General features: G+C 38.6%; 2 protein-coding genes and 1 long non-coding RNA gene across 4 annotated transcripts in view; 2 read left to right on the top strand and 1 right to left on the bottom strand.

Annotated features, from left to right (window-relative positions):
* PRKN (parkin RBR E3 ubiquitin protein ligase) overlaps positions 1-5,387 on the bottom strand; it is a 1,116,534-nt gene extending 1,111,147 nt beyond the window's left edge. For both annotated transcript variants that reach the window (XM_074333793.2, XM_088795206.1), the window contains exon 1: positions 5,231-5,387. In XM_074333793.2, the coding sequence (XP_074189894.2) occupies positions 5,231-5,237 (7 nt within the window). In that variant the 5' untranslated portion in view covers positions 5,238-5,387. The remainder of the gene's footprint in view (positions 1-5,230) is intronic.
* Positions 469-4,935, top strand: LOC148758733 (uncharacterized). The gene is made up of 3 exons (XR_016020025.1): positions 469-603; positions 798-1,002; positions 4,611-4,935. It is a non-coding gene; the product is annotated as an uncharacterized LOC148758733 (long non-coding RNA).
* The window catches only part of PACRG (parkin coregulated), a 447,188-nt gene continuing 436,652 nt past the window's right edge, over positions 5,376-15,911 (top strand). The window contains exon 1 of the mRNA XM_019749820.3: positions 5,376-5,965. Coding sequence (XP_019605379.1) covers positions 5,810-5,965 — 156 coding nt within the window. The 5' untranslated portion in view covers positions 5,376-5,809. The remainder of the gene's footprint in view (positions 5,966-15,911) is intronic.

Below are 15,911 nucleotides of genomic sequence, written 5' to 3'. Positions count from 1 at the left end.
TAAGGTAAGCGACAGAAAAGAGACCTGAAAAACCATGGTGTGATGATGTATGTGTATTCATATGGACACATATCTTTCTAATTACTCTGCTTCTGCTGGGAAGATGGTCAAGCCCTTGCCCTAAATATGTCTTATCAGTCCAACTATATCACAAACTCATTGGGGGCCGTATGACTTTTGGTGAAAGACTTTTGAAATTACAGATATTGTGTTTTATATTTCTCTGTGTCCCTTCCCCACAGACAATATATACACATGCACCACCCAAGTGGAGCTCTCCTCATAGCACCACCTGACCCAATGCCTGACAAAGAATATTGGAGAAATCATCAAGACCCCATCAATACTCTTAAAAATACAGACATCTGTTTCCGTGCTCTCAGTACGTGGCCAGGCATCTGAGCTACACAAAATACCGCAGAGGAAGCGAGTCTGCTCTGTACTCGGCTGGGTCACTCGGTAGTCCCTGCTACAGCCAGCCGACCTCTCCTCTTAGAGAGAATCTATGAAGAGAACGCTAAGTGTCCTGTGCCGCATAGCAAAGAGGGAAATACAGGTTATTTTTGGAACACAAATAAATTTAAAGTTTTCGAAGAGAATAAGGTAAGCAACAGAAAAGAGACCACCAAAATCATGTTTGTGAATTGAAATACATACTAATTCAAGGGAGAAAGTTTTCTATTTAGTGAAAACTGATATTGGAATAACCTGGTGGAAGCCCTAGGTAATTAGGACACAGCACTGGGGGAAAGAGTTGGATTGCTGCAATTCCTTTTAACCAAGATTTTCTCCTACAGGATGAAGTAAACAAGCGGGAAGGGGGGCTGCACCATAAATCAGCCAGCTGTCACATGAATCTCTTTCTTTAATATTACAAGACTTAAGAGAGAAACCATTCAGATCACTACAAAAGAAGCATTTCAAATGAGCTCATTAAATGCAAATTAAAACAGAAACACTGAATAAGCACCGGGCCACAATTAAAGGCTGAAGAAACAGCAGGTAAGAAACAATTTTCATTGATCAAAGAACTAAAAGCTAACAGAATAAAGTATTCTGCATTGAAACTGCTTCCATGAATATGAAGCATTTCGAAGTAAGGAGTTTTTTTTTTTTTTTTTTCATTTTTCAAAGAAGCTTTGGAGGCAGAAATGGATTTGCGTTATCTTAATACAAAGTACCTTCATTGTCCCATTTCAAGCAATGAAGCTATGAGCTTTCAAAAAAAAAAAAAAATGCAGACTTCAAAAAAATCCTTAGACATAGTTCCAAAATTCAAAGGGGCATAGATCATCATTTGAGAGCCTTTGGACCCAAAGGACTGTATATAATTATGCAAAATATTCTATGCAAAAATTTAGTAGAACTTCTTTTGTGACATAATTCTACCTCATCATAAACAAAAGCTTTAGAGCCTCCTCTGGGAACTTATAATGAAGAATGGGTCATTCTTCATCTAAAATTATTGACATGTCAGGGCAAGTAGCAGTACACAGTATATTCAACCAGAAATATAAATTCTGAGACTTTAAAATTCACCACAACAAGCTTTAAAACAAATATGTAGGTTTGTGGGCAAATAGTAAAGTTAGGCTGCACATTCATGATGGCAGGGCATTGGTTCCTGTTTTTTTCTCTCATGAATCCCTGACACCTGGAGCAGTACTGGAAACATAATAGGTGCTCAATTAATGGATCTGCTTTCATGAAAATAAAGCATCATAAAATAAGAAGAGAGAGGGTTTTCTTTTTCTTCTTAAATTTATTCTAAAAATTAAAATAGACTGTTTTTCATCTATGAAGGCAAAAATAAAAATATTTTTATAGGACACTGGGGTAATGGGCTCTCTTATACACACTGTCAGGAAGGTCAGAACCACCCAGGACAGTTGTGTAGCTTGTGCATTGCTCAAAGGCACTAAACCTGTGGGGAGAGCAACTAGGAAGAGAGAGGAAATCCACTAGGTGCTCTGGGGAGAATATCTTTCTGTAATTTTTCAGCCAGAGGGGCAAGGCAGCTCTTAGCTACCCTGCTGTGACAGACAGGAGTGTAAAAAAGGGGACTTACTTTAGAACAATTTGGAAATACCTTGCAAATCCAAAATCTACAAACCCTCTGTCTACAAAACCCAGAAATTGTAATATCAAGTTCTTACTTTACATATATACACACTTATGCAAATAAAATACAAACACAAATATTCCTGATGGTAGCAATTGTCTATAAATTTACTGAATGCTCATTTATTGAAGAGTATTTGCATGCTTTATGTACATCCATAAAATAAAAGACTGGGCGGGAATTACCATGGGGTAGACTTGCACATGCAGATATGTAAGTTTCTAAGAGATGTTAAGTTAAACAAGGTACAGAAGAGACTACGTTCTAATTATTGTTTTTTTTTAATGTATCAAAAATCTTCTTAAAGAGTAACAGGTTGAATTTAATACTAGCAACAATGTTGCACATATATCGATGCACTTCAATATCTGATACTACTCAAATACCAGTCCAGTTCTAGAGGAGATTTAGAATATACCACAAATATCACCATTAAAATTCAATTTTTAAACACGAAGAATTGCTAATTTTTAAAAAGGTTGAAATATATTTTTAACAGAGATGCCAAAAGTTATATTTCCTAAGTTGAATTTTCTTAAGGTTTTTCCATTCTGCTTTATATTATCTTGAAATCCTTCTCCATACTTCTCACAAAGTCATAATTTTTCACTGACTTCAATTAAATTATGTTTCTGTAGCTGTCTGGGTCAGGGCATTTAACAAATCAATCATTATCCAAGTGAGAAATATAAGTGCATTTGAAACAGTCTCAGTGCCAAGAAGGAAATCTGGGGTTTAAAAAGGAAAAGGAAGGTAATTTTATTGGTAAAGAGGCAATATCTTACTCCTATTCTACCAAGTAACTCATTTCCTCAAAAGTGACCCAAGAGTTACATAAAGTGGAAGAGTACTATTTGCATTAAAGAAGGTATAGCAATTAAAGAGAGCACAGGCATGAAAGGGGCAAGTTCTGAGTAGCACAGGTCTTTAAATAGGAAAAAAAACACAACACAACAATTCTCAATATATAGTTACATATCATTTGATCTCCAGCTGATCACTGGGTATAAGCTGTAACACCTTTCCTGGCTCTGAAGTTTAGTCATGGAAACAGAAAACCCATCACTGTAAGACTTCCCTTCAATTGCTTCCATTTTCACTTACCTTTACCACTATTCAACATAACCAGGCCCAAAATGGACAATTAAGATTTTTATTAAAATGTGCCCACCGACAGATTTAGGCAATGCAACTCGTTATATAAAATAATTCATTGCACACTGTACTCATGATTGTTATGGGTAAGGTACTTTTCGTACGCTGGGGCATGGGTTTAATTATTTATGTTGTAAAACACACTTACTTGCACTGCATGATGAAGAACAGCTGGAGAATGAAAGAACATTCTTAAAAATCTACCTTAGTCTTCATGTCAATAGCAGTTATTGAGAGCTGTCTAATCATCACATCCAAAGATCACTATTCCCTCTTGTGTTCCGAAATCCCAAGTAAAAACTAAACAAAACTGCATAAGCATATTTCATCCTAATAGTTATAGAGCCATTTATTAGATAACAATTTAGAATTTAGTGATGATTTTTAGATCTTAAGTCCCTGTCTTTATATAGCTTTACCACAAATTTATGTCTTTTAAAATTTTCCACGCACTAGTTAAGTTGAATTAAAATAGCATTTGCACAACTGTCTTCAAAATAAGGTAAACTTTTTTTTCTGTAGAAGACTGACGGCAAGGATTTTGAAAAATTTCTTCTACTTGGTTTTGATTCAAATTTGTGCTCACAAGTGGATCTTGTGTAACTGTCACCTAAAAAGACTCAAAAGATTCATTAAAATGTATACATTTTTTCTTAACTTGGTAACTTTAAAAAATCATGCCACGCTAGAAAATTAAGAAAACCTGACAACATCCTTTGGTTTCTACCATCGCTGCAAAGGCAGCGTCTGTTAACTGGCGTGATTCACCCAGTAGTAGGTAGAATGTTTTACATGTTAACATTAATTTAATAAATAAAAGACTTAAGAAGCGCTTATCAGTGCATAGAAGCTCACACACTTTAAAAATCCACCTCTCATCTTTCTGGATAGACGACATCTGACTTCGAAAGCACTTGTTGTAGTCAAAAGTGTTAAATGGCAGGCATCAGGAATGATCTCCTAATAAGCTCACCAAGCCAATACATATTCTAGAGCAAGTGTCCGTCACAATAAATTCCCAAAACCTACATAGTAAACCATGGTGGGCACTGAGAAGCAACGCTTGCTAATCACACTAAACATTCCCACTAATTTTCAGAGATAACCCTTAAAATAGCATTGGCTTAACAATCCTGAAATAGAGGAATTTTGCTAATGTTGTACATTTTAGTGTTTATAAACAATTCCAATAGCCACTTCCACAGCTTTACTCCCAATAATGCACCTGGGTCATTTTGTGTTCGAGAACAAAATAATTTTGCATGATGAATCGTTAATTCATCATGCAAAAAGGTTTACTTATTATTTACTCTTAATTATTCTTTCATTTCAGACCTCCGATGAGAGATTTAAAAGAAAAAATTCGAGGGAACAAGAAGGTTAAATTCTTCTGAACGAATCTCTGATGAGCCCGACCATCATCACCAGGTGCTTCCCATTCGAGTTTAACGCTCCGCTAGGGTTTCCCCTCGAGTCCCACAGACAGTGGGTGCAGACTACACCGTCCGTCTGTCCTAAACTGGAAGACAGCCGCCGAGGCGCCCTGAGGGACGGAAAGCGGGGGAGGGGGGAAGTACTTCCACGGGGCCTTCCCACGGACCCCCACGGGTCTGCGGGGCAGTGCGCTCGCTGTGGGGTCGCGCGACCCCGCCTTCACTTAGGGAGGCGCGCAGGCGCACACCAGGTTCCCTCACAAAGTTGTCCTCAGCAGGGAGCCTGTCAAACCAGGGGCGGAGTCGGGGCTTAGAACGACAGACACACTTATTCCGCTGGACCACGGCGGGCATTGGGACGCTGGCGGCGCTGGCTGAGGACAGCACAGACACTGCCACCCTGCCACTGACAGTTGGCACCGGTGGGCACCCAGGGATCCCCGTTGTCCGAGGCCTGGAGTGGCACCACAGCTGGGCGCATGGCGGCGCAGAGAGGCTGTACCTGACAGGCACCACGTACCGATCATGGTCACTGGGCAGATGGAGACTGCTGGGCTGGAAAGGGTCTACGCGCAAACTGTAGCCCGCGCGCGCCTCCCACCCGCGGCGCTCTCCGAGGTTAAAATGCCCAGGACTTCCCTCCCCGCGCCTGGCAGCCGGAATACGCACGCGCAGACGGCGCGCAGCCCCGCGCCTTCTGGGAGTTGTAGTTTTCACACAGCTTTTCCTCTCTCGGCTCGCCGCCGGCGGCCAGCCGCCCGCAGCTCTTCCGGTTTAAGGCCCAGAAAACTTTCGTCACGGCGGGGTGCGGCCATTCGGCCTCAGTGTTGACGCGTCGCTTAGCAACCAGGAAACTTAGCTTTGGAAGCTGGTTGTAGCCCCATCCAAGGTCCAGCCCTCTTCCCGCCCCTCCCCTCCCCTCAACTCCCTTCACCTAGGAGCTGCCAAACACCTGGATCAACCTGGGCACTACGAGGGGTTGAATTTCTACCATTAACGTTATTTTTTACAATTTTTTCCCTACCTCCTTCTCACATCCGTAAAACCCACTGATTCTTTTACCACACGTTTTTATGAGAACCAGACATTTTCTAGGAAGATGGTGGCAGAAAAAGAGACCCTGAGCTTAAAAACATGCCCAGACAAGATGCCGAAGAGGACCAAGCTGCTGGCACAACAGCCGCTCCCGGTGCACCAGCCTCACTCCCTGCTTTCTGAGGGCTTCACAGTCAAAGCCATGATGAAAAACTCGGTCGTAAGTGATCTTCCTGCATTAAATGCACTGGCTCCGAATCAGGTGACACCAGGTTATAGAGGTTGGCCGGCCCTAGGATGGATTCTGAGCCCGTGCCCTGGGTGGGCTTTGCCAAAAAGCGCACTTACTTGGCCCGTGGCAGACAGTGCCCACCATTGTGTGGGGGTCCAGGCTAGGTTGTTAGAAAGGATTCGGAGCAAGTGATATGCCCATTATAAGCACTTTCCTAATAACTCATGGTTTCTAGACCACCCCAAATTCCTCTTAAGCTATTTATGATGCAAAAAGACCCCTTTACTTACTGATTCCTAAACTAGCCCTACTCAGCCAAGGGCCTAATGGAAGGTGAGTCCTTAGCCATCTTAAACTCTTTCGCAAAATTTGACATGTGCTTATGTACAGCTGGGAACATAAACTCATTAGATAATTTATAGTAAAAAACCTCATCAATTCAACCGAGGAGATATCAGGATATCCTAACATTTACTCTAAGACTCTTTCTTACAAACTGGTGTCAGCCTGTTGGAATACTGAAAGGCAACTTAATATGAAGTGTTTTTCCAGACAGACCTTTTAAATAATATATATTTTTTTTAAATGCAAGCTTTAGTTCAGTGTCTCTGGCTATTAATGCAATGCATATTTCATTTCTATTATTTCTGGTAGTTAAAATATTCTCAGTACTACTAAGGAAAAAAAGGTTTAAAATGTACACAAATGGTTTAGCTGCATGCGTGGTAAGTTAAAGAAAAAGCCCTTGGATCTGCTGAACAGCTTTAAATTTGGTATGCTAAACCTGGTTTTCCTACTGAGTAAGCACCTATCTGGGAAAGAGATATAAATAATAAATGCAGCTTTCAAATTTGTATAATCTACACTCTGGGAGGCTCTAACATATTGCATAGCAACTCATTATGTTAAATGAATACTATTGTTTTCCAGTGTCACATTATTTGTTTTACATAAATGTTGCAAACCTAATACTTTATTCCTAAACCGCATTCTTAGAATACGTGAATGGAACAGATTACCTCAGGACCCCTAGGCCAGATTTCCAGGTTGCTACCCAAAGTGATGTTCTGGTTATGGAATGTGTGTGAGTGGCTTCACAGTAGTTAAAATGATCAGAAATAGACTAAAGCTCCTGTCTGTTGTACCTGCAGTCATTTTGCATGTATTTCAAAGATGACTATCAGCAATGCAGAATACCGTAACCGTTCAAGCTAATTATTTGTTTTCTTCTGCATAATATTTATGTTTAAAATCTTAGTGACTTTTCAGTGTTATATGTTTTTCACAGACGTAAAAAATACTAGTGAGATTCTTTCTTTTTATAAACCTCGGTTCATAATCATGTTTTTAAACATAGCTTTACACTAAAGTCATAGTTCTGGAAAATCAGATATTTCGATATTGCCAAATGTAATAGCTATGCTTACAAGATTAAAAAAATCTACTTAAGATGAAGCAGCCTTCTTTATAAACAACTTACTTGAGATAAGTTATCTTGTTTTCATATTTTTAGGGAAAATGTAGTCTATGTAGTGTAATATTCTCTGTTGAAATCTTCAAAACAGGATGGATAATTCTTTCACTGCATTTAGTGGAAATAATAATTTTTAGATGCAAACATTATTCATCCATTCATTCATTCAATCAACAACTCATTTTTTTTTTTTTTTTTAAGCTAAGAACTAGTTAAACACAGTAGTTCTGAGGATTTGGCATCAGCAAAACAAAGCCCCTGTCCTTATTACTCCCAGGAAAACACTACCAACAACAAGAAAATCTTGATAAGAGAAAGATAGACAATACCTTTTATACAAACTAACTTCAATGGTATAGGAAATAAATGGAAATAAATCCTTTTCCTGGCCAATATTTATATTTCACCACTTCTGTCTGCAGCAGTATAGAACTTTTGGCATTATAAGTACAGATGCCCCCCTTTTTTGAGATTTATTTTTATTCAGAAAACAATGTGCTGATTTCCACCTTTTCTTAATTACAACCCCTTGTTCCAAAAGCCAACTCCCAAACCATTTTTCTAGTGTTGGGGCTTGCCTTCAGTTTCCTTTCCAAACACTTGCCAGTTAAATAAGTCACCATTCCAGTGCTCTTCCACAAAAGACATAGAGAACTATACCTTAAGGAGTTATGTGGAGACTCCTGTTGTTTCTTTGCTAGAGCTCTAGTAATATAAGTACACAAACTTGATCATAAACAGATTCAATCAGATGATCTGTGCAAGCAGAAATCCTTCTTTAAAGTCATAATTTATGTACAGCAATGCAAAATTATTTCTAAAATAATAATAAACGTAAATGTCTAGTGTTTTAAATCCCAATGTCAAATGTTGCTCTTCAAGTAGTTCCTTTACTTCCTTGAAACTGTTGTTGCATTCTATATGGAAACAAGCAAGGACAAAAGTTCTGCAGTCAGAGAATAACATCCAAATTCATATTGTTATAATGGTTGCCTGAAAAGAGCGATATGAGATACAGAATTTGATGATTTCACCATTCATTTTCCCTTGAAAGTCCTTGTTTGTGGTGTGCTACAGCCCATATCTAGAGACCGGTAGCTCAGTGTTGTACTGGCCTCGTCTCCACAGACAGCAGATGCGTGCTAAGCTAATTAATCTACCTTATGAATAAACAAGTTAGGATATGGACCCAAGGTTACAATACAGAAGCTGACTTCAATTTAATCTTTATATTACTCTTTTCTTTTTCAATAGACCGTAGATGTTTTGTGCTCAAAGCTCAGCTGAATGGGAAAAATAATAATTATTATTAGTTTTCTTATATTGAAACTTTTATACTTACAATCATATAGTCATTCAACACACAGTGGTAATGGTCAATATTTATAAATTACATATTAAGATATTATAACAGACACCAAATAACAATAACTAAGATGGAAGTTGCTTTGCCCACATATAAAAGTCCAAATTTGTACACAATCTAGGGAGGTTTGGCTCTGCTTCCCCATGAGGTAGGTCCAGGGACATAGGACGCATGTATGGTCTTGCTTCATATCCTATAGGATGATGCCCTGGATCCAGGTGGGCTTACCACCCCCGGGGCAAATCCCTACTGTCAGGAATTAGGAAAGAGAAAGCAAAGAACTTCTTTTATGGGCATGACCCAGACACTGCACCCCACTTTCATTTATATCCCACTGGACAGAATTTATTCATAGGCCCATATTTTCCCTTTTTTGCAAAAGCCTAGGAAATATTGGTGCTTGCAGCAACTCCAGACCTCCATACATGCTCTATCAGGAAAAGGCCTAAGAAATTATGGAGTTCCAAAATGGCACAATCTCCAACGTCTGCTTCATGCAGGAAAAAATGAAAAAATAGGTAAGGCGCAACCTGCAAGAAGAGACAGGAAGTCATGGAGGCCAAGCAGCTTCCTTAGAAGGGAGGTCCCAGAAGGTACTCGTCACTTCCGATCACATCCATTACCAAAACTTAGTCTTATGGCCACCTCCAGTTGCGGAGAGGCTGGGAAATGTAGTCTCTGACTGTTAGCTCTGTGTCCAGCTAAAACCTGAGGCATTTCATTACTGTAATAAAGGCAAGAAGGGAAATTGGGGGATAGTTAGAAGTGTTCTCCGCCAGTGCTAAATATTGCTAGTGAAGATAAAGAGATAAGACAAGTCAAATAATTACAGTACAAATAAATACACATCTGTAAATACACAGGACAGTGGAAGTACTGACGATGAAGGGACCAAGTGACAATAGCCTGACTGGAGCCTTCACCACCTTTTGTCTACGTTTTTACATATCATCCAAACTGGTTGCTCCACGCCATCCACCTAACAGCTGGCTGCCTCAACCAACTATCAGTGCTATTACACTCATCTTTCCACTACAAAGGCCTCCTCTTTCACAGCTGAAAGCTTTTGGAGCCCCTCAGTTCTTACAGAAAAAGAATTGTGGTACCTCCACAGGCCCAGCAAGGCCTTCTGTGAAATGAAACTAACTCTTCATCATTGTGTTTTTGCTTATGTTTGAGTATCCTTCTGCATATCTGTACACACAAATTCCTTCAGTCATTAGGTAACAGATATCTACTGGTCACTGACTGCCAAGCACTGTTTTACGTGCTGGGGACCTAGCAGTCACCAAGAGGCAGAACACATGCCGTCAAAGGAGCTTACATTTTTGCAGCCAGCTGAAGTGCCAACTCTTCAAGATGACTTGTCTAATTCTCCCCCTTTGTCAGTCAAGGTGGGAATTTATCCTTCGTTCATTGTTTTCCACTGTGGATTACAACTATTTCTAGTCTAGTCTCAAACATGTGTGTATTTATTTATAATGTATTCCTCAACCAATTTTAATTGCCTCGCGATAAAATGTGTGTGTGTGTGTGTGTGTACTTTTGAAATGATCTGAAGTAAAATAAAATGAACAATAGTGGAACAATAAAATAAAATGTAATTAGAGTAGAAAGCCTGACCTAAAGAAAAGGCGAATCAGTTTTGCCACTCATAAGGATCAGTATTTTTACTGCTTGATGTTCACATTTCTAAGTTTCTTGGCATCTGTTGCTGAAAGGCGAACATTATGTCCTTATTATCACAGAGAAGCAGCCTATCCATCCCAATTGTGAATTCGATTTCCCTGTGCTGAATTCTCAGAGAAAGTGATCAGGGAGCATTTCAAACACAGCAGGTGCTCCACTACCCTCGTTTCATTCAACATGGTTTGGTTACAATGTTGATAAGGAAAAAACAAACCAATTCCACCAGGGGCCACGAACTGTGGAGTTTGCGCGTGCTCCCCAAGGCCGCGTGGGTTTTCCCCGGGCACTTCCGGGTTCCTCCCACAGCCCAGAGCTGCGCCTGTGAGGGGAGTCAGCATGACTACATCTTCCCGGGCGAGTGGGTGTGCGCCCGTGATGGGAGGACGTCCTGTCCACGGTGGGTCCTACCTGGCACCTGAGCCGCTGGCAGAGGTTCTGGCCTGAGACACAACTGCAGTCAGCAAGTTAGAAAATCATTATCTTACTTATTTTTATTCATTTCTTAATTGTATGCAAAGCTCACGTCTATTTCAGTATTTAATATTAGAAGTGTTTTGGGTCTTTACTTAGATGTTTGGTGGTGTTTTTATGACCATAAATATGCCATAGGAACTTAAGTCTTGTCTGTATAAAATTCCTGTATATAAAATATAGGAATCAGATTAATTTACAAATGTGTCAAGTTAGATTAATACACAGAAGTTACAAGTGTGGTTTCATTATGGGTAGTTTCGCTTGAAGTCACACTTAACAAAGAACCTGCCAACAGCACTGGGGACTTCCTGTGTGTGCAAACCCCCATATCTACATTTTTTTCCATCTCACAAGAAATACAGTAGCAAATTTCATCCTGAGGATTTGGATTTTACATGAGGTTAAATGGAGGTGGTGCATGTATGTAGCTCTTGGCGGTCCAGTTTGATCCAGGAATGGAATTCGCAATGTCTGCGTGAAGCAGTGTAGACTGTGTGTGTTTTATCCCTGGGGCTCTCGGCTCATTGTAGGTCAGGAGCAAGGTGGCTGCCGTCCCATACGGTGTCAGAGGAAGTGTGTGGCGCGATGAGAGCAGAGGCCAACGACCTGAACCAGGCTCGGGCTGGGAAAGCTTCCCGGAGAGAATTGTGTTTGCCGAAATACTGTTGTATAAGAGACGAGGGAGACCGAGAGGAAGAGGTAGGGGCGGTGGTAAAGGCTCAGAGACAACACAGACCAGGCTCCGGGTCGTTCAGTTTTCTTTCTTCATTTTCTGCTATCTTTGCCCCAAATTATGTTGTAAATTCCATTATATACATGTCTAATGTTCTTTAAAATGTCTCAAATTGTATATATTTTTATAGACTGTATAAGCAAAGTATATAAGTACTTCATGAAGAGTACTATGTACTTAGGTACACGTTTATACAGCTTGCATATTCAGTTTGTGTGTTATGCCTAATTATACTTTACATGAAATTTTATGGATTCCTTCTAACATGCTAATATTTTACATGTCATTGCAAACTCCTCATAAGCATTTAAAAGACGTCATAAAATTCTGTCCTCTGAATAGGCCATAATTTACTTAGTCATTCACCCAGGTTGCTTTCAGTTTTTCGCTATTATACATAATGTTGCAGTGAATATTTTTGTATACATTTGTTCTTCTGTATTTTGACGTTTTTCCTTGAAATGCAATTTCTGAAGTAGAATTACCGGGTCAGAGATCTTAAGATTCTGACTCAAATGAGGGTTTCATTTATACGGACACCTGTAGTGCTTGACAGCCATTCTCTTCTCTCCGGTGGCCTGAGGTACTAGGCCTGGGGCTTTTGAGCACCAGGGCCCTGCCTGCCATCCACCTGCCCACCCGCTGCACGTTGAGGGGATCAATATCTCAGCACCTCTGAAACACATTCATGACACATATTAGAAGTGGGTTGCAAACATCCAAAGCTGTTGTTCTCAGGTTGCAAATTGAAATCACCTAGAGAGCTTAAAAAATACTGATTCCTGGATTTCACCTTCCAAGATTCTGATTTAATTGTTCTTATTGTTCTAAGGTTGAACTAATTAGTGTTTCCTAGAGATTCAGAACACTTGGGATAGAGTATTATTGGAAGATCTCAAAACACTATTTTCCAAATAGCTATTCAATTTTTCCAGAGATATATATAGAGCAATGTTCTATTCCCCACTGATTTGTTGCCCTTTTGTATCGTAATTATACGTAATACTCAGAAATAGTTGAGAGGAATTTTTAACCTGTGTAACACAGTTTTAATTATTATAACTTGATAATATGTTTAGAAACTGGTAAGTATAATCTCTCCTGTTAATTCATATACAGAATGTTGATTTTAAATTTTAATTTTTTGCCAGTTTAATCCTCCCGATGACCTTTTAATAATATGCAAAACTGAAATATTCCTTTGAAATTGCAATGATCATATAAATCACTTAGAAAAAAATTCTCACGTTTTAACAGTGTGTTCACTTGTAGTAATACACTTTATCATGTTATGTTTATATGTATGTTTTCCCTATAAGAGCATTTATATTTATTTTATATCCAGCTACCTCATTAGCTCTTTTAAATCTCATAATGTTCTCATTAAATCTCATTTTTTATTTTAATCTTGTTTTTCCACATTTTGAAAAAATGCAAATACACAAATAAGTATAGAAAATAATAAAATAGACATGGATTCATCTAACTTTAGTGAATAATATTTCCTTATAATAATACATATTTTTAAAACAAGCTCCTGGTTTTATAGATAAAATAAATCCTTCCTAAACGAGCTATGGCCGCATTCCTTCTTCATACCTCAGTCCTTCCACACAAGATCCTAAAGTTCACGTGTATCATTCCCAAGTATATGTAAATGCATCTATACATTTTGTGCTGGTGAGTGTGTGTGTGTCTGTGTATAATTAAAATTCAGGATTCGTTCTCCGGGTTGCCTTTCCACCTGGGCTATTGTTGCAGTGCATGTTTCTGTAATGCCTTTTCACTCAGATTTAATTCATAAATAGGGAAATGATGTCAGTCTAAGTAGGTTTACATGCAGTTTTCCCCATATTGTTAATAATTTGTGCCACCAAATAAGCGCTGGATGACAAGTGTGCGCACACAGCTGAGCGCGTCCCCACAGCACAGTATGCCAAGTATGCAGACAGGACCCGTTCCTCCTGGTGTGTTTGTGCACCTGCTCTGCGAAGCCTTAATGTGAGGCAAGCCCCGTCTTTGTACATCCTTCCCACTCCTCCTCTCCTCGTTTTCTTGAAAGTGGTGTGCCTGCGGCACTGTGCTTACTCCAAGATTGCATTTCCAAACGTCAGGCATTTACTATTTTAACTCCACTAATAATTTTTTATTTGAATGATTATCAAGTGCTCTGGTTACAAAGTTGCGTAGGTTTTGATGGGCTTCTTAAACTTGTCTTCCCCGCACACCCTGTTGCTTCTAGTGAGTGCGTTTGCAGAACAGGTGGTTTTTCAGGCACACTGGTCCTCTTACAGCAGAAGCACTTATAGGAAACGTCTTTACCTGCCCTTCGTATTCCATTTGCATGAATTAGCCCGTTTGGTTATTCGTTCTCTTGCTGAGGGCCTGGGGGTTCACATTGTGGTGTCACCTCAGGTGGATTCTTGTGTGTCGCCTCGGCTGTAGTAGTTTATCCAAGTTCTTTCTAAAATAATATATACATATTTAGTTACCAACAGCTAAAGAGTATCCTTGTTTCCCAAATTCTTATCATTATTTGGTGGTACCAGACTAAAAACTCTGCCAATCCGAAGGGTATGAAATGGTGTTGTTTTAATTTTGCATCTCTCTGATAACTAGTACTATGTTTTCTTTTCATAGATTATTAATCATAAGGGTTTCTTCCTCTGTGGTGTGCCTATGCCTGGCCTTGGCCCATTTTTCCTGTGGGGTTATGTGTACTTTTCTTATTGATCTATAGGTGTTCTTTATATACTGGGAGTATGGATATGTTCTGGACATAGATAGACTCCACAGATTTTCTCTGTGACTTGTCTATACTTCTTTTTTTTTTTGGGGGGGGGCGTTTTCTTTGATGCATATGTATTTTTGATTGAATTTTAGATATGTATATTTATCAAATTCTTTATGGTTTGTATATTTTGTACCTAGTTTCAGAAATATTTTTTGATCCTGATATCTTTTTTTTTCATATGTTTTCTTCTTATAGTGTTCATATATAGTTATTAATTATTCAGTTACTAATTCATTTTTTAAGGTGAGAGAGAGGTATAGCTTTAATTTGTCCTGTCCCATATGGCCAGCCCCCCCAATACGGTACCATTTCTGAATAGTAACTAGGGACTCTATTCTGTTCTATTAGTCTATGTGTCTGTCTCTGAGCCAGCATCACACTGTCTTAATTGTCCTTTATGCATCATGATGTTTGTTAAAGTGAGGTACCCCAATTTGTTTTCATTCTTGGTCTCTTACCATCTATAGGTGTTTTAGGATAAATTGTCAAGTTTCATGAAAATCGTGAAAGGGTTTAAAAGTGTATTAAATGTACAGGATGATTTGGGGACAATAGCAATCTTTTCTCATCTTAATTTGCTAAGAGATTTTTGTTTTCAATTGTGAGTAGTATTGAATTTTATCAGAGACACTTTCTGAATCTATTGAAATGATTATGTTTTTCTCCTTTGGTCATCATTATCCATGAACTTGTTTATTTATCAACGTTACTTTCACTTAGGAAAACTCATGTGAATGGATTATATTATAAAGAATAATTGTGTTGTATGAATAATAATTTGCATTTTAGAATTATCCTCCTAAACCAGTTCAAGTTAAAGTCATTGATGTAGCATAGGATTGAGAAAGTAAGACTAGACAAATATATATTTATATAATAAATGCCAACTAAATAAAGAGTACAAAATAGATCATGGCTCTAAACGCCTTCCTTTTGTGGTTTTTAGAAGAAAATCCACAGAGAAATGTATTTCACAGATTGTTTGTTCTATGAATAAGTAGTCCCCGAGACAAACGGTAAATTCTTTACTAAATCTTCTGTGTCCTGCACTTTGTATTAAAAAAGTCATTTCACATAATAATAAAACTATAACTTTATTTCAAAGTTAAGTAAAATGACATGTTGTTAAATGGTTTCACATAAACATAAAATATTGTTTACTTAACACTGCATTATATTTAAATGTATTTTAGAATTTATTTGTTGTAGTGACTATAGAATAGCAACAGTTGTATAAAATAAGTATTAGTAACTGGAAGCAATAATGAGGGAAGCCTCTGTGTATGCTTTATTTCCCTTTAGAATTCCTTGAATAAATGATGCCTCATATTTACTTATGATTACACTAGATTATACACATATTCACAGTGATTTACATACAGAAAATTATCTTGTCATTACAGA

The sequence above is a fragment of the Rhinolophus sinicus genome, chromosome 2 (genome assembly GCF_057876585.1).
Source record: "Rhinolophus sinicus isolate RSI-liver-muscle chromosome 2, RSI-T2T, whole genome shotgun sequence".
NCBI lineage: Eukaryota > Metazoa > Chordata > Mammalia > Chiroptera > Rhinolophidae > Rhinolophus > Rhinolophus sinicus.
The sequence above is the reverse complement of the archived record's forward strand: the minus strand, read 5'-3'. Positions and strand labels throughout refer to the sequence as shown.